This window comes from Polyodon spathula, chromosome 23 (genome assembly GCF_017654505.1).
Source record: "Polyodon spathula isolate WHYD16114869_AA chromosome 23, ASM1765450v1, whole genome shotgun sequence".
NCBI classification, from domain to species: Eukaryota; Metazoa; Chordata; class Actinopteri; order Acipenseriformes; family Polyodontidae; genus Polyodon; species Polyodon spathula.
In genome coordinates, this window is record NC_054556.1 from 22,408,837 (window position 1) to 22,428,374 (window position 19,538).

A 19,538-nucleotide genomic window follows, 5' to 3' on the forward strand; every position below is an offset into this window, starting at 1 on the left:
TGAAAAACTTTTTCGGCAACAGTTCTGCTCTCCACTTAACTCCAAATGAATCCCCTCTTTATTGTACAAAGACAGCAATCCAGATCACAGATTTGATTGATTGTTACGTTGCTAAATGAAAACCAGCGATAGGAATGTCTGTTTATCAAGGCTGCATCTGGCCCTGTTCCTCCACCAGTTATTTTGAAAGACATTAAAAAAGCATGTGTTAAACTATTTAAAATCCTTCCATAAACACAAGGGTTCGGGGTTTCCTTTGTGTCGCCGCACTTCTTTTCTGCCTTGGTTAGTATAGGTTGATTAAATTCTGGTCAAAAGAGACATATTAAGGATAAATAATGAACAAGTGTTTATTTTTCATTCTGTGGTCAGAACAAAACAACACCACTGCATTGTTTCCATGAAGAGAAAATTACACAGAGCAAGTTTCTTAGGGTCGCATTTGTAGTCAGCCAGCAACTGCACCCCAGTGAGTCCTGCAGATACCATTATATACATGCTTTCATGCAGTATTGTTGAGGTTTAAACTACTCTAAGGAAATTAATTGATGTAATATTATGAACTCACGACCTCCTGGCCAGCAGGGCCGCTACAGTAGATGAAACAATCCCTTCCGATTGTGCCTCCCTTACCCTCGGGAGTCTATTGCAATGCTTCCTGTGTGTTCCCCAGCTGAGAGGGCAACTTGGCACAGCCAGGGCGTGATCCTGTGGTCCCCCTGACTCACCCTGTGACTTTACCAGATGAGCCTCTCTGGAATTCTTTTTGTATAACTTCTAAGCCGAAGGGAAACGTTGAACGAAAGTGGATAAGTCCTTATTTGGATTCAAACGACACCTTCTCGATTAACTAAAAGGAATGTAGAATGTGAACTGAATGTGGAAGGGGACCTACAAAAGCGAGGGATACACGAGATGCCAAGCTGTTTAGAGTTTAAAAAAAAAAAAAAAAAAAAACATTTCATGATAATCTCACTTCAGCAAAGTCCTAGACAGAGTCCTAGCAACAGAGCGCGCTCGGTTCCAAGTTTAGCTCCCCTCTGCAGAGGAAACAGTCCCGTTGTTACTGCATTTCAGTTGGTTCTATTCTTACGAATCCCCTCTGGACACTACCTTTACAAATCTATCTGGTTAGCAGGCGATGTAGGAAGTGTTAAATGGGAAAACGCTGTGTGAGAGTTCAGAAGCACATGCCTTCCCACAGCAGGATTTATCAGACCGTCTTCTATGGCCCGTGTTCCCTAGCCAAGGGGAAATGTAATAATACTAGACCTCAGCAGGTCAAGGATGCTGGGGGGGGGGGGGGCGACATATCAGACCAACTGCACCATGCTTATTGTATTTATCAGAGTTGCTGTATTTCCTCTGCAGTGCTGATAAACTCAGTGTTATGTATTTCAATCACATACAGTATGATGTCATGTCAAAACTGGCACATAAGCACTTTGTCAGCACAGCGCTCTTTGGCAGGCATTGCTTTCACCTGCTGCCCAGTCAAACCCAAAGACTGAACAGCTTTATAGCATTGCTGCTGCTGTGTTATAATAATATGAATGATGAAACTGAAATAGAACTGAGCTTCCCAAAACTAATACATAGTTATCGTTTTTGCAAACATACTGTTTTTAAAACACATTGGGCTAGATTCTCAAAGTTATTTACTCCAAAACATCAATAGCACGATATTTTCACAGAGTAATAACACATCACATAAAGTCACCAAACTAGAAATATACAACTCAGATATTTATTGCTGGGCTTTGTTAGTAATCTTGCATTGTTATACCCCCCCCCCCCCCTAGTACTAAACTGGAAACTGTCATATTAACCCCCCCCCCCCAATCAGACTAAAATAATGCTAATGACGATGTGGAGTAAATAGCTTTGAGAATCTAACGGTAACACATCATTTATTGTATTTAACTAAACATCTTAAGTGATTACAGTACCGTAAAATAAAATATCTGTGACAACTTCATTTTCTGGATATCTCACTATGGACATATATACAGCAACAATGTTTGCACATGTAAACTATACAAATACAGTATATAAACTGAATTGAATAATTATACAGCATGTATATCTTGCAGATTTTAAATAAAAACTAAATGAGTGAATATTTCTTGCCAGCAAACATTTCATGTTGTACTGTATATGATTAACGTTACTGTTTCTCTATATCCTCCACTCATCTCAATGATGTAGATGGATTAATAATAATATAAAAATAAAAAAAGAGTGTAGATAGTCCCTGAGAAACTAGCATTGCATCTGGCAACAGATAGAACTGGTAAATCATTCAGTCAACATAACAATAACTGCATTTGATCTAATCTTATACACGTCATAACTGTCAAAAATATAACGCAATGGCTTGGAACATTTGTTCCAAATATAGTTGTCAGAAAGAAACTCCCAGTGTGTTGAAACAAACTTGGATAAAATTCAGGTTTCTTTTATTCATTAGCGGGGATTTCTATGGATGTGACATTTGGACTTGTTTTATTGAGCGGTTTTGCGCCACATTTCTACAAAACTTTTAAGATTAAAGGAGCAGCATGGTGTAGTGCAGTGATACTCAACTCTGGCCCTCAAGATGCAATCCAGTCCAGGCTTTTACTCTAAGCATGTTCTAATGTAGTTAATTGAAGGTGCTAAGAAGCAATTAACTAATTTAGGACCTGGTTGGAATAAAGACCAGGACTGGAATTCATCTTGAGGGTCAGAGCTGAGTACCACTGGTGTAGTGTGTGTTTCCTGAGCTCTTAAACACATTATATATAGCTTTAAACAATGTTATTGTATGCAATGTTTAGGTCAGTGTACTTAAAACATCAGGGAAGAGAAACAGTCTCAGTCCGGTTTTTAATACATTTTATTACTAAACACAAGTGTGGTGCAAATTTTGCACTGGAGCAAAAGCATAGTAAACAGTTTTGATATATTCACAATGGACCCTAATTTAGAAATGCAAAGGCAAGTATAAAACTAGCAAGAAAATAATCAGAAATCAGAACAATTAAGTTGTTTCTTGCAAATTTTATCATGTGTAATGTTTAATTAATCTCACAAAATGTACCTTTTTCCCCCAAAGTCCATGTTTGTAATGTAAATGCAAGTGCACCATGTACAGTATATGTGTAACATTGTCATACATTAAACATCAGAGTCCAGTCATTAAATCCTAGCTCTCCATGGACGGAATCCAATAATAAATTGATCTTTTTTGCTGCCAGTTTTGGAGACACTCTTACTACGCTGGGAATTTCCAGACAAGCAGATAGGCTCCTTCAAAGGTGGAGTTTCCTTACGCAGAGGCGAACCACCCAAAACCAGAACTAAGAACAGCAGAATACTCCAGGGGGTGAGCAGCCTTAACACAGCTGTGCAGAACCCAGCACACACAGTCCCACTGCTTAGAAATGTCCCTTTCACTTGCATACCCTGATTTACTGCACCATGGTAATAACACAACATGCTAGTACATATCACTGTAAAAAAAAACTGCTAATTTTGTAACCGTTTTGTTGTTATTGTAGAACACTGATCCCCAAAGCTGTATCTGGGAACATGTATGCCTTTGACATAATCAGCAACACAACAAATGCTGAAGTATTAGCAGTGGAATTAAGGCCACTACAATCTACTACTCAGTGCTTTTGTGGCATTAGATACATTGGTATTTTTAATTTTTTGATCGTTTTATTTCAAATAGTGCTATAAGTAGTTAGTTAAATGTCAAAAGACAGAAATGTTCACTCACAAATGTGCTTGACAAATACAAAAAAGGTTATCTTTGTATTGTAGGTTTTGAGAAATGCATGCTAATTACACTGGGTGACTTTTAAACTGGTTTGAACATTTGTATAACACTATATATATATATATATATATATATATATATATATATATATATATATATATATATATATATATATATATATATAGACACACACACTGTACAACAGTAGGAGTGTACTCAAAGCCAGACTTTGAACCCATGCATGGGATTGGGAGCTAAGACTATAACAAAAAAAGTAATGCAGGCACAAGTTCTGACTATTGCCTTTTATTAGTGTCATACCCTCATGCAAATCCCACTTCCCCTTGTATGGGGAATGTAACTTTTAAACTGCCATGTTTAACTTTCATTACACATGCAATATTAAAGAGGGTTTTTATTCTGTTAGATGTTCTACGTCCCTTCCAACTGAACAGAGATGCACATAACTGTAGAAGAACGGTGTTGTTACTTTTGCTCACTGACAGTAGCAGAAAACCTCCATCTCTCGAATGGAGCAACAGTGACTCCTTATGGAATCTAGTACGGTTAACACTGTCAGACATAAAAAAAAAAAAAAAAAAAAAAGGTAATAAATAAATAAATAAAAATAGTGACATAATCTATTTACTTATTCTCAAAAAGCTTTGAATTTGCTGTTATTTTTCACTCGTGTCATTATGACATGTTTACTTTTAGCTCAAATACAGATTAGTTTAATGCATGCACATAAGAGTATAGCACTTCACGTCAGACAAAACTGCAAATAAAACCATCAATATATGATGCATTCTGTTACACAACTTACCTTTTGACTTTTAGCACTAATTATTATTTTTTTTGGTGGGGGGGGGGGGGGGGGGGGGGGGGCTGGGACGGGGGGGTGGGAAATGGGGTTTTAAGTGTTTCGAAAGGAATGCAGCAATGCGCAGCATGTTTGCTCTTAACGCTTGTTCAACAGCACGACGAATTTCAATCATGTAGAACTACAACTCCCAGCTCTCTCGGAGAAACTGTCTAAAAAGTCTGCTCGCGGAGTTGCCGTCTCTTTTGTTCTTGTAATCTCCCGTAAGCAATATCGGGCATGACTGGGATATGAGAACTACAAATCCCAGACACTCTTTGCAGCCTGACTTTGGTTGTAGGAAATTACAGATTGGTACTGCGGCAGAGCTGTACGGGCTGGAGAGAAAACGCAACACGGTTTGAGTTTGGAGATCAATGGATTTGTTTCGCCATTCGTTGCAGTAGGATAAACTCACGGCTGAAAATGGGGAAAGCCGAAGAAGTCATACGCATTGGCAAGAAATTGGACAAGATGGTCAATAAAAAAAGCACGGTGAGAATGTGGCTTCTAATCATCACATTACATAATACTGTATGCTTTTCTAAAGAAAATTCTGGAAACTCAGATTTGTCATCGGCTGACATTTTCTTTTATGCAGGCGAGGCCGCCACAAATGCTATATATATATATATTATATATATATATATATATATATTATATATATATATATTTATATAAATATGCAAAATAAAATCGCAAGAAGTCTTTTCACCCCACAAATGTTGTCTGTATACGTCAAGTACACTTTGCACGCCGGTAGCCAGAAATCAAAAACTAGACGTCACATGTGCGGCAGCTTCGATGCAGACTTACAATGTGCACAAACTTATGTAACAAAATAACTATTTTACTGCAACACAATTGTTTTATTAAAACGTGTGGATATTCACGTATTAAACATTATTATATGGTGTGTACACCATGCATGTTCTAGAAGCATTGCTGAATGTCACAGTATTTTTGCACAACCTGAACTTCAACAAAAAATACATACAAAAAAGGGTGGTGCATATGGCACAGTGCATGGAATTAAGTCAAAGTTTGTAACACTGGCATACATATACAATATAAAATAAACAAATAAAGTGCTTACAACCATTTTCTGGGCCTGCTACCAGTCATCGTGAGTGTTCGCTAAATGTATTGTATGCTACTTACTACTGGACTTGCATGCAGTGTTAACAGCGGTGCTTCTGATGAGTTGGCGGCTGATGCTCGTCCCATTGGGGGCGTGGTGAATGCTTTTGAAATTCTCAGCACGGTGACACCTGTCTAGTATACTGTTTGTGGCCGACTGTACTACTATCTGTAATGAACACGAGCGTAATGATTTTGGTTTATTTATTGTTGTGCCTTAGTTTTTGGTAGCAGCGTGCATTGACTTGTGTTTTTTCCCCCCATAGGAAGGTGCTGTAGACTTACTAAAAGAACTGAAAAACATTACTATGTCCTTGGACACATTACAGGTGAGTAACTGTTTTTACAAGATGTGTTTAAATTGCAAAGCATATACAGTGTAGACTGGTTTGGATTGTCTATCTATGGCAGTGTCAAACTTTCAGGTCAAATTTGGAGGTAAACCAACACATACGTTGTGGTGGTGATGATATAAAAAGGTGCAGTTCTTGTAAGTTGATTTATTTGCGACTTCTTGCAGTCCACAAGGATTGGGATGTCTGTGAATGCAGTAAGAAAGCAAAGCACGGATGAAGAGGTGCAGACCATAGCCAAATCTCTTATCAAATCTTGGAAGAAACTGGTGGGTAAGGAAATGTTTAACTTTTTCCTTGGTAAGTGCCTAAGCAAACGGGCACTACTCTCCCTCTTCTGTTATTTTTAGCTTTTCACGCCATGCTTGCAGTGTAAACTAGCGAGCGCAGTGTTTCTCAGTTCATTTTCCGGGTGGTTGAATAACCCGAAGTGACACTGCAGTGGCTCATCATACATATCAATAAAAAAAGATTGTAGCAAGATTCCAAACCATGTCATCTTAGTCACATGATCAATGGCTCCTGTTCCCAGAGTCTCTCCTGATTGGCTAATGGCAAAATGTTTCTTGAAGTAGAACCTTGGTCTACTCAGGGAAACATGTTTCCTTGTGTATGCTGGACATAAATCTACAGCTTTGAGACTGGAGATTTTTTGAGGAATGCTCAAAAAATAAATGAGATTGCTCTTCCCATTTAGAAAGTCCCCTGGCTTGTGGCTTTTGTATTTGTGCTTTATCATGGGGATTGTATTTTTGCTCTTCAGACAGTTCTGAAAACAAAGCAGACGAGAAGAAAAAAGAATCTTCCTCACCATCATCATCTTCCAAGAACAGCCCTCAGTCGGGCGACCAAAGGTAACTCCAATTGCCTAGGGTGTGTGTTCACTGCAGTGACATGTCAGTGTCTAAATTTACATTTACTGCAAAACATGCTTGTATTTTTTTTATTTTTTATATTTTTAGAAAAGTTTTATTCCAAGTTATTGTCTACGGCAAAACAACAAAATCCACGAATTCATGAAAAATGTAACTAGTTCATCTCGTAACACACGTACAGTAGGAAAACAAAAACATGCAAAAATGAGATTGCCTGTGCTTATTTTGTTTTTCAGCTCAAGCAAAAAACAAGAGGCATCAAAGACCCCCAGTACCCCAACCACCCCAAAGGTCACTACATTCCCAGCTGCTCCAGTTACAATAGACAGTGTGCGCAACAAGTGCAGAGAATTGCTGGTGGCAGCTTTACAAGTGGACAGTAAGTCCCCCCCCCCCCCCCCCCCCCCCCCCCCCCCCCCCATGTGTAATTTACTTTTTCAGTTGCATAGAAAAACCAGGCGCTAGAAAAGACGAGGGGTATTGCTGCAGACCTGCAGGCAGTCAGATACGGCACTGTACCTGAATTTGTTGTGTTACAATGCCCTGATGTTAATGAAGCACCTGCAATGTAGTGTAGCACCTCCCTCTGACCTACGATATTCTCGCATATCCGATGGATCTCTGCAACCAATTCATTTAGATATGGCAGGTTCTACTGTACTTGTTTATTTCATTCGAGAAACAAAATTGTTCCTGCAGTCATGGAGCAGATGTGTTATGTGTAAACAATAGACTACATTGAGGCAGTTACAGGAAATACAACTTGCATGCGTATGCCATTCAAAATACGTACAGTTGAACTGCTCCTTTCTCTTATGGCACTAGACCATTTCTCTTGTATACAAAGAGCATTCTTAAGAAGACTTTTTTTTTCTTTCCCCCTCTACCGATGTCAGGTGGGATGGTGTGCATGTGAGCAGAGTGGTAATGCATGTTTGTTGTGGTTTACCATGCTGGTTTAGTACAGAAAAGCCTTTGAACAGCAGCCATGGACTGGCACACAAGATTGTAGGTCAGGCCACTGGTTTACATCACTCATGTTAGAGCAGTACACATTATTTTAAGTGTTTATAAGCAATAATACCATTTTTCAACAGATGATTATTTAGCAATTGGAACTGACTGCAAGCAGTTGGCTGCACAGATTGAAGATTATATCCTTTTTTGTTTTTTAAATGTTTGAATATTTAACGTTCATTAATCCTTGGATAAGTACCAATTCAGAGAGGTACATTATGTACTGTTCTATAGTTAACCCCTTCTTCAATAGAACAGCTTTCTATAGCATCTTTCTAGAAAAACTAGGGTGATTTTTTTCTGGTAAAGTACACCTGCTAAAATAAATTCTTACAACATTTACCTACATTTGATACTTCAGGGTGTTTTCCTCTAACTTGTAAGATTCGTTACCGTAATCTTTAATGCAGTGTTTTTGTTGTAAACCAGCCTATATTGTCAGACTAATACAGTTCATGGTCTGCAGTCATTTAGTTTGGTGTTGTGCAGCAAGTCAAGTAAATTATTTTTGTGATTTAATTTGTCTCAAGGGTAAATCTTCCTTGACTTCATCATTACATATCTACCAAGAGTTTAAAAAAACAGACATGAAGTACAAATCCCGACTGAGGAGCAGGATCTCGAACCTGAAGGACCAAAAGAACCCAGAACTCAGGAAGAATGTTCTGTGTGGAAATGTTTCAGCTCAACGCATCGCCTCGATGACCTCGGAGGTGAGCTTGTTTTGCTTCGGGTGTAAAAGTGTGTGTATGCTTTGTGAAACACAAGTACTGATTGAGAATGGGTGTGATCTTTACACCAGTTGTATACCCTCTACCGGAGCCTTAACCATGAATGATGCAGATATTTATTGAAACAGTTGAGATCAAGTTAGCCAGGGAGCTCAGGCACAGGAAGGATTAAGCCAACACAGTATATAATTGATGCTGGGATTGTCACACCTGCTCTTCCTTGAAAGATGCCTATGGGATCTTTAATATCCACAGAGTAGAAGAACCTCTGGAGGATGTTGCCTACTGCTGCACGATGCCCCTAACACAATTCTCTCTTATTTTTTTGTCCAATATTTAATTCAAAAGGTGGTCTTTTTGGAGAGCTTTAGGGTGCCCAAAATGTATCCATGATGATTATGCATGACAGATACTCTCAGTTCATATGCCACAACTGTCAGGCACATTGCTCTCACATAACTGTGTGTTTGTGAAGGGGAATGTTGCTACTGAGGCTTTTTTGTAGCTCTGAATTTTCAGTACCTGACTGTATTTTTGTTACTCACTTGCTTGAAAGTATGTAAATGTGAAGCAGCAAAATAATGAGATTTTTCTTTCAAAATAAACTGTTTACTTCAAATATTTTCCTTTTCAATCAATGAATAAAACTGAACAAAAACCTAATAACACGAACTGTACAAAATGAACAAATTAACTATTTACATTCCTAGAGTGCTCAATATAATAATAATATAAATAATAATAATAATAATAATAATAATAAATGTAGTGTGGATCCATTATACTTACAAATCCTGAACAGGAACCAATCCATCTTCAAATGCTGCTTCATATGTTGAATCAGTGCCCATCCAACCCAGAAAGATGATCATTTTCAACATCACTTTCACTCCTATCCATCTCCAAAACGTCTAAAAGACTGAATTGGCTTTTTTGGGGATGCTTTGGAACACTGCTTGACATTTTAGTTCGATTTACAAATTTTACGATTTTAAAAATGATCATAATAGGTAAGGAACCTTGATACATTGTGTGTAACGCTGCGTTCTCATTCCAATACACACAGCTCTGTTACTTGTGCACGTTGATTACTCTTCTATGGATTAGGCTACAAACAAAGTCAAGATATGATTGGACAGCTTCTGAACTTCCCTGCAACGTAATCGGGAAGATTTCACCATCAACAGACAGTTGTAAGGCCAGAGCAGCCAAATGCAAAGCTAGTTGATCAAAGTCGTTTTTGAACCATAAGGTACTAGACACATTGCGAAGGGAATATCTCAGTGGTGAAATGGCGTATTCGGATGGTTCTTTCGCTGTTTGATGGTAGGAAAACAACGTTTTTGATATTGAGTCAGTTTTTTTTTTTTGTTTTTTTGCTTTTGTAATAATGTTACAGATGATTTATGATATGTAATGTGTAATTGCAATACCATGTTCCGCCTGTGGTATTGGGGGGCGTAAGAGGGTACATTCAGGAGTCTTCTGGCTACAATATACAAGATGAAATGTAATTGCATTTTTTAGCCATTTTTTGCTGGGTGGTTAATTTTTTAAACGTGAGGTAGTGGTGTAAAGACATTTTTATATTTATATTAAGTTCTGCATACACGCAGCTCATTGAAATAAATGTAAATCCCATGATAGTAGTCTGCATATCTAAAATAATGAAGTTGCCTTTTTTAAGTGTCAAAGTAATATGTTACCCCTTTTACAGTCCATTGTCTGGTAAGACTGTTTTGTAAACTATGAAAAGGAGAGCTTCTTGTTTTCAGCGAACGTCTCATATTTTTCAACGGTCACAAAGTGTTACAGAACACCCTGCAAAGTTCACAAGAGATGCATTACATGACCTTTGCTGTGCCCCATGTTGTCTGCATTGCAGCATTAGATTTTTCATGTTGTTGACTCTTTTGAAGTTCATGATCGTGCACCATAAATCAGCCGGAGGAGGTTCTGTAACACTTGGAGATGTAAAGGTGAGAAGGATATATGTTTACAATTGCTGGACATGTTTGTTTTAGGAGATGGCCAGTGCAGAGCTGAAGGAGGTTAGGAAAGCCCTGACAAAGGAGTCGATCCGAGAGCACCAGCTGGCTAAGACTGGCGGCACGGAGACTGACCTATTTCAGTGTGGAAAGTGCAAGAAGAAGAACTGCACCTACACACAGGTACAGTTCTGCCCCTGTTCCTGCTAACATATGACTGTACAGCTATGGTCAAATGTTTTGCATCACCCTATAGAATTAACACATTTTGCTTTGTAAAGTCAAATGAATATCGCTGAATAATATTACGTTAACAGATTGAGTTAGATACCGCTATGTAGTTAATGAAAAACTGACAAAATGTGACATTTCGAAATCTAACATTGAACTACTAGTATTATGGCCTCCGATAGACTTTTTGCGATAACATTTTATAGTTTGTTTTATTTTATGATGTTAAATTAAAAACCTAAATTATGTTTGTATGTTTTCTTTTTTTTTATATAAATTGGGTCAATCCTAAAATTGTAAGTGATGCTAAACTTTTGGCCATAGCTGTACGTGCCAATTTTTATGTATTTTTTTCTTTCTTCATACTACTAAAAAGGTGTCATAGTTCATTCATGTTTTCCTTTTCTAACTGGAAATGTAATTGCAGGAATCTGTTTTCCAGTGTGTCTTGTAATTGGGAATTACTGTATTGTAAATTAAAGCACTGCCCGATGCGATCAACAGCAACACGGTCTTTCAGTCACAATGGACAGGGTGTTAGACCCACTCAAGTCTGTCAGCAACCAATGAGTTCACCACATTAGCTCATGTGACTAGAGACACTGCATGTATTCTCTCTTGAATAATTACATTTTTATATATACCAAATCACATATAGATATAGCTGTAGAGAGAGAGAGAGAGAGAGAGAGAGAGAATACATGCATGTATTCACTCACTGATTGTGGAACCCTTCCTGCGATTTCATCAGGCAGTGTGTGATGCCCACTCGCAAAGATTTAATGTGACGCAACTTCCTCCATTGAGATGCGACCAGTCGCATCGGGCAGTGTGTTCCAGGTTTGAGTGAGGGATGCTATAGCCACTTATCTCTCTGACTCTCAGGTGCAAACCCGCAGTGCTGATGAACCTATGACCACGTTTGTTCTGTGCAACGAGTGTGGACACAGATGGAAGGTAGGTTGCTTGAACACTATCCCCCACACTTAAGAGCAGCTTGGTGTCGGTAAGAAAAATAGGAGCGCCCTTAACTATTAATTCATCCATTAGGGGCAGGTTAATCAGTACATGCTGAAGCCCATCAGGGTGCTTAAAACATCCAAGGTTTAAAAAGTCACCAAGATGGGATGACTGAAAACCAGAAAATGATTAATATAAATAAGAATAGAAACTAGCCAGTGATGGGCGCTTTATGAAATGCATCTAGACTGGAAATCTGACAGTTTGTAACAGCTGATGCTGTGGACTGAATTGTTATTGCACTTTAGGATTGAAGTATCTATGCGTAATTGAAGGATTCAGTGGCGAGTACTGTGATCTTGACAGGTGAAGCATCATTTTTCACAAATCTGGGCTAGTGGTTCAGTTTTATTTTCCTTTTAGTAGTATTAGCCCTGTAACAGTGCTGTTGTGCATGCATACTTTATTTAATAATGTAACTTTATATCTTTTTCAGTTCTGTTAGGACTTCAGTGAAGTTCAGCGTTGAATGCAAGATCAACTATTGACAACAAAAAAAAAATAGTATTTTCAATTGCAGTGATGATAGGAAAAGTACATTGGTGAACAATGTTAAAACAAATTGTGCATCTTTAATGAGGAATTACATTTGTCAACTGGATGGTAAATACTTCCTTTGTCTTGTTTTTTAAAAAAACGATCGTCTTATTTCAACCAACATTTTTTTGTTTTCTTTACTCACAGAATGATTTGCATTGGTTATTAAAGCATAGTTAGATTTTGTAACATCATGCAACACTGCCCAGTGTTGCATGATAATATCAAAGGTCCAGTACTGATTTCTGTACTGAGGGAAACTTGGGCTGCAGAGTTCCGTTTCCTTTCAGTTCCAGTTCTTGTGTCACTCAAGTAGCCAATAATAAGTGTAGCTAATATTGAATTGAAAAAGTACATTTTGATGAGAGCTAAAAACTTTACATAATCCCAAATGGTGCACTTTGGAAGAAAATGAATGGTTTGAACTAGAATTGCAAGTTTTTGAATGGAATAATTCAATTATTTAGGTAACATTTTTTTTGTTTGTTCGTTTTTCTTTTTCAAGGTACTGTGCCAGATTTCATTAATAAAATATTGGTTACTAATTATTTTGCTTTGTCTTTCCCCCCCTTGTGATGTTGCAGTAATGTGTTACTAGTGAATTACAAAAATGAATTAATAAAAATAAAAACAGGATTCACAGTCTGTACGCCTTGTGTGTGGAAAATAGCTTCATTAGTGAAATTTTAGATCTGTCCCATTACAAAGGAAGCATAACAAGCACTCTTTTTTTTTTTATCTGTCTGCACACTATGTTGAAATAATTCACTGTTTTAGTTTCCTTATCGCCCAGAATTTAAGTAGGTTGCTTCTTCTCATCACATGCCTCTGGTAATTCCAAGCAGCCTACTTCTGACAGAAAGAAGTGCTTTAGGTACAGTAAGTGTTTAAAAAGTGGGTGTGTGCATTGAAGTTTACACACAATTGCAATCTCTGCTTTGCTAGTATACCTGTCTCAGATCTCTCCACTGTGTGGTTTTGCACAGGAATAGTATTCCTGATATTGTATGCTGATTCAAAACAACTCCAATGCATGCAGGTTGTATATAATATATAGCTATATATATATATATATATATATACTCTATATAGTATATATATATATATATATATATATATATATATATATAATATATATGTGTGTGTGTGTGTATTATAGGAAGCCCATAGCCTTTATAGACCTGTTGCCATTTAAAATTGTAGCCTAGGGGGTTAAAACACATTATTTAGCTTGCTTTGTTCTCTTTTTTTTCTTCATCATGTGGTATTTTCAAAGCACACAGATGTGGATGTACCCAATGCAATCCATAATAAACTGTCTTGAAATTAAGATGGGAGTGGGGGTAGAGCTTGCGTTGCAATGTGAGTGTAGCCGGTATTTCAGTAGGACAGATGCATGTTCTAATACTACAATTGATTAAATTGGCGGCAGTCATGATCAGTTGCTGTATAGCACATAATCCAGCATTAAATCAACAATACTTTGCACGGTGAAATAAAAATAGAAGAATGCATTACTGCCCACTGGTCTCAGAACTGTTCTACAAAAGCTAAAAACTATATGGAATTCTTCCTAGTTCTGCTAGATGGCAGTGTTTGTGTTTCTGGGTGTATTAAATCTGTGCTCTGTTACCCTCTTGTTTTTTTTATAACTTGGCCCCTTTTGTGGCCTTGACTGAGCCAAGGATTGAGTTGCTCATTTTTTTCAAGTGGGGGGAAAAACACATTTGGTTAGAAAACAAAAAGGCTGACTAATTCCTTTCCCAAGACCCAGGGCTTTCAATTCAGCAGGGATACACGCTAATATAAAAGGAGCAAGCCATTCAGGACAATACTCTCTTACAAATTATTTATGGCAGAGGCTTGCTGCAAAGGGTCATTCCATTCCATGCTTTTGTTTTGCCAGGTCCTAAATTTGCATATTTTTATTACCCAAGATGTGTAATAATTACCACACCATACATGTTAATGCAAGGGCTCTGGCTTTGTGATTCATGGCTTTCTAACAATAAATTTGTTGCACCTTTTATAAAATAATTAAAAAAAATAAATACAACTACAGTATTTGGAGGAATGCATAGTTAATCTAGCCTATGGTATTGGTAACAATCCCAGTAGTGTATAATTTAAAATGACAGTAAAATCGTAAAAGGATTAAAGAGGATTAAATTACAATGGCATATTTCCAGCCCTGGCCATGCTTTCTGTGTGCCAGCTCCATATAGAAAAGAATGTATATCTAATGAAGATGGTTTAGTCCTGCATGGATTGTTCAAGTTACACTTCAACAGACAATGCCGATACACAGTGCTCTTTGCTGGTATTTCTTTTGAATAATTGTATTTTGAAAAACATAAATAGAAAATGTGCATTTTATAAGTGAATAAAACTACCATAAGACTGTGTAGTTAACTTAAAATTTTATTTTTCAAACAGTAGAAACAAAAGTTGGCACGGTGCAAAACTACAATAGGTCCTGTAAGGAGGATAGACAGTCATTGTGAAATAAAAAAGGGGCCTTCATAAAATAAATCTGTTTTAAAAACAAGTTGACTTCCCCATAAATTATTTTAAATAAATGAGTCTTGAACTGGGAACATAGCAGCAAAATTAAACATTCCAAAGCTGCAGCATCCTTTCCCCCATTTTTCCTTCTTTAAAAGTTACTCCTCCAAACAGTAAAGTGTATTCAAATGTCACGCAGTTCAGCTGAGGTGAAACCCTTTTAAAACTGTCCATGAACCTTCAGAGTCCACTGAGTGAGATCGCTTGATTCAAATCACAATTCTGGTATCTTATCAATTACAGAATGCCTGCCACTGGTAAATGTACTAGGGCAGGTGTGCTTTGACAGGAGAGTACACATTCACACAAACTTCTGCTATACTACATTCCCCAAACTTGGTTGAATTTTTGCATTTTTCCTATAAAATACAATAGGGTCAAACTGCAAATGTTCAGTCCTATACATGTACCTTTTCTACCTTTTTAAGTACCTAAAATATCCTTTTCTTTTAAAAATATCCCCAATGTATATAGTCAGAAGAAATCCGAATTACAAAGTAATACCATCTATAGTTTGATCAACCTTTTTCTCATATATATATATATATATATATATATATATATATATATATATATATATATATTATATATAATATGAAAACATTAAATGGTTTACTCCCTAACGCTAAGCTGTGTTCAAACATGGAGTGAATTCAAGTCCCTCAAAAGACATAGGTCTGCCAGACAGACATACGCTGTAAAGATTCACTGAAAATACAGCATTTGTGTGTTTGGGTATTTTCCACAGGGGAAATTTAGAGCAACTATTACATTGAAATGTGTGCTGAAAATCCACATAACACTTATCTCTGATATACTGTTTGTAATGTTTAAAGAGGACTTGTCATACAGGAAGTAACTCGCTTTCTGTTTTGGGAGGAACCTCCCTCAACTGAGGGGGTCAGATATCAACCAAGGCTAGGGGATGAAGAGCCATCGGCCCCCTCTCTCCCCGCTGGAATTGCAGAACATTTTTGGAGCTGTGTACTTAAAAAGTAAGTAGCGGGGTTCTGAAAAATGCATAACACGTCCCTACGTGTTGCTACAACTATTTAAATAATGTACCTGTCATTTGTATTTTCATTGTTAACATCCTGACAACTATTTACGCTTATAAATTTAAAGTGTTTCAAACCTCTCTTTAAAATGGCTGCTCTAGTGCCCTGATAGTGTCAGGATTATTGCCCACATTGTCAAACAGGGTAACACAGCAATAACGATCCATGATGTGGTACGGAACAGAAAAGCCAGAGCATTTGTTGTTTTTTAAATCGCTCTTCCTGCAGTGATTTAGAGGACAGATCTCAAACCCCAGTGCACTAGAGCGGCCATTTTGAAAAGAGCTTTGAAAAAGACTAATGTTTTATGTATAAAAAGTTGTCAGGATGTTAACATTAAAAAGCAAAATGATTTAAACAGTTGTAGCAACACGTGGGGATGTACAATGCTATATTATTCGGAACCCCGCTGCTAACTTGTAAATGGTTGGATTATGTCAATAGGTATCAGCAGTTTTATTTATTTTTTTCTACAAACCACCAATACAATAAGATAAGACACGACGACATCAGCAATCTGGATTTATTATGTCTTCGGTCTGGTTGACTGGGGGGTGGTCTTACAGAGGGAGCGTTTTATTTGGAATATGACATGTCAAATGATACAGTACAGATACATTTAGCTACCAAGAAGACCTCCCCACCCAACTGTCCAGCCTGGACACAGGAAACAAAAAATGTTGAGATCCGTGTTGTCCAGACCAAAACCTGCTTGTGATCCATTTAATTGCTGGAGAACAGTATTAAGTACACTGGCTCAAGAGTCAAAGGACCTGAATTTGTATAAACACTGACATTTACATTGAAAAAAATGTTCAAAGGAATACGTAACAAGAATTAACACTGTTAGTACTGAGGCACTTACATTGGTTGCTTCCAGTTTAATGACCTGGGACCCTGGTAGGTATTGGAATAAAATTAATAGTGGATAACAGAGAGCGAAGGAGACTTGACATGAGAAGGTGCTCCGAGGGAAACACAAAAAGCAACTGAAGTGCACAAATAACACTTCAAAAAGGGAGTGATTTCCCAAAGTAAATTTCAGTCAATTTCTTTGTCTAATATCTATTATCTGAAGCTTAGTCTCATGCACGTTGGAAATATAAGTGTCATATATTTATCAAGGAACAGAGGTATCACTGCAATCTCGTTCATATCCAATTTAAGCCACTGTTAAATGTAAGAAATCGTTGAGCAACCCTTTGGAAGGACCTTTGTATCTAACAACAGTGCGATTTCTAGTAACATTTTACAATATGTGATAGGCAACATACTAGCTCCTTGTCACACATCTTTTCAGAATAAATTCCACACTTATTTCTATATATATATATATATATTTATTTCAACCCTTTTTTTCATATGAACTGACACTGACTATCCAAAAAGAAACACGATAAATGCAGTTTGTGCTGTGGGAATTGAATACACTGTTAAAAGTCATTTCTGCAGTTGTTTATATACATCAAAAATATAAACTGGCAAGTCTGTACCTTGTCGCTCAATGCATTTAAAAGTAGGAGAACCACATAAACTTTACATTATTCCTCAGTTTACTTTAATAAATGAAAAATGCTAGGAAACGCACTGTAACATGGCAGATATATGACATGGGAACAAGTAATCTAACAAAACAGGCTCACAGGTACTCCATTCTTGTAACCAACACCACACATACTCAATAGAAATCAGCTTAATTAAATTATGTTTCCGTCTTTAAATTGTACGCTTACCATATGTTCATGGGATGGGTGATGGTATGCCTTGTTCACTCATTTCATGTTATATAATGTTCACACGTTGTGGCGTGTTCGGGCATACACTGAATTTGTCTTGACATAGTAATTGTCCTATGCATTGTACACAAAACCTTTATTTCAATCATTTAAAGCAGCAGAGCTGAGTGAATTCCATTCGTCATTACTAAGGATTACAGATAACCCAGAAAAGGTCACAGCAGCCCTACTTAGGGGGGCTACCTCTGTGTACTGAAATGTAATAGAAAGCCACAACTGGGTTATCTTACCTTCCGAAATAACAAAATTAAAAGTTAAAATAATAACATTAACAACAATAAAAAAGACAAAAAAAAAAAAAAAAAAAAAACAACATCTTGGTCCTATGGTTTTTAAATCTTTTAAAAACATAATTTGTAATCTTTGTATAAAAATAAAAATAAAATAACTGTCCAAAAGTCTTCCTTCTGGTCAGGTCAAAGATTGAAACTGGTCACATATACTCTATGGCACTCTGACCTGGCTAAACTTACATGCTAATTCTTATGAATGGTGTTGTAAAACATTACATACAATATATGGTGAAGGTGGTGAAGCTATAAAACAAAAGAGTAATTACGGATGGAAGGCTGACTTGTACACAAATCATACCTTTACCCTTTAAAATAAGGTCCAAACATGGCTGCTCAAATTCACCACAAAGTACAGAAATTTAAAATTTCATGGGAGGAAAAAGGTACAAATACGAACTTTTGGTTAAACTTGTACACAATTGTTTAAGAAAAAAAATAAATAAAACATGACTTTAAAATAAAATGATACCAACCCAACACATTTTCAGTACTACAATTAATGACGGAGAGTTCAACCCAGTTTCTAACTGCATTACCCACCAGATGCAGAAGACCACTTTCATCCAACTTCCCATTTCTATATGTGGTTGTCTGCAGTGTCTTATTTTACTGACCCCCCTTTTAACTCTGTACCGGTCTGTGTCTTTCCCTCCAGGGGTGAGTTTCTGACCCCTCACGAAAAACAATGGAAAAAGATAATGTTAGAACATGAGCTCAAGGACCATGATATTTAAAATAGCAGTATGCTGCTGCTAAGACCACTAAAACAGGCCCCTTTGACATGTTTGAGTTGCATACATGTACAGTGTATATGATTACATAGTATCTAAGTGCATGTGCTTTCATTTTCAATTTCCATAAGCAGTTCAAACTATGTATTGCAGCTTGTATGTACTGTGCCGTACCTTGCTTGTTATATACAAAGTAACCTCTTCTGGTTATAAGAGGGTGAACTCAGGTGTTCCGACTCTAAGAAGAGATGAGGAGCTCTGATTCCAAACAGGAGACAAAAGAATCTAACCAGAAGATGACACTCTACCGCATCTATAAACATTTTATAAGTCACGAAACCAAACCTGTACCCTTAATGCTGGCTGTTGTTTAATATGATTTACCGTTGAACAAGCATCAGCAGGCTTTTATTTCAAATGCTTACAGCTGTATTAATGATTGCTGTGCGCGGTGACACACAATAAAAAGCAGCTCCTCCATCGACTGCAGTGGATCGTGACTTACAAAATGCAACATAACACCATTGTGCACGGTCGCAAATCAAAACAGCTGTATGGATAATCAGAAACTGGGC

At 37.2% G+C, this 19,538-nt stretch overlaps 1 protein-coding gene across 2 annotated transcripts; it reads left to right on the forward strand.

Annotated features, from left to right (window-relative positions):
• The first annotated feature begins 4,920 nt into the window (after positions 1-4,920).
• LOC121297772 (transcription elongation factor A protein 2-like) lies at positions 4,921-13,156 on the forward strand. 2 transcript variants are annotated; one of them, XM_041224268.1, is made up of 10 exons: positions 4,921-5,123; positions 6,035-6,097; positions 6,289-6,394; positions 6,885-6,975; positions 7,233-7,375; positions 8,094-8,155; positions 8,577-8,726; positions 10,769-10,915; positions 11,849-11,920; positions 12,420-13,156. In XM_041224268.1, exons 1-10 carry the CDS (start codon positions 5,055-5,057, stop codon positions 12,426-12,428), a joined length of 912 nt encoding a protein of 303 aa, XP_041080202.1. In that variant the 5' UTR covers positions 4,921-5,054; the 3' UTR covers positions 12,429-13,156. The 2 variants fall into 2 exon arrangements, with proteins under 2 accessions (XP_041080202.1, XP_041080200.1); XM_041224266.1 differs by having other exon boundaries at positions 4,922-5,123; positions 8,094-8,150; positions 8,572-8,726.
• Positions 13,157-19,538: the final 6,382 nt, after the last annotated feature.

Excerpts from the sequence above, each read along its gene's own strand:
- LOC121297772 (XM_041224268.1), top strand. The coding sequence starts at position 5,055 with ATGGGGAAAGCCGAAGAAGTCATACGCATTGGCAAGAAATTGGACAAG. Across the intron at positions 8,156-8,576 it reads CACAGATTGAAGATTATATC|TACCAAGAGTTTAAAAAAAC; the intron begins CTTTTTTGTTTT and ends TCATTACATATC. Across the intron at positions 10,916-11,848 it reads AGAACTGCACCTACACACAG|GTGCAAACCCGCAGTGCTGA; the intron begins GTACAGTTCTGC and ends TCTGACTCTCAG.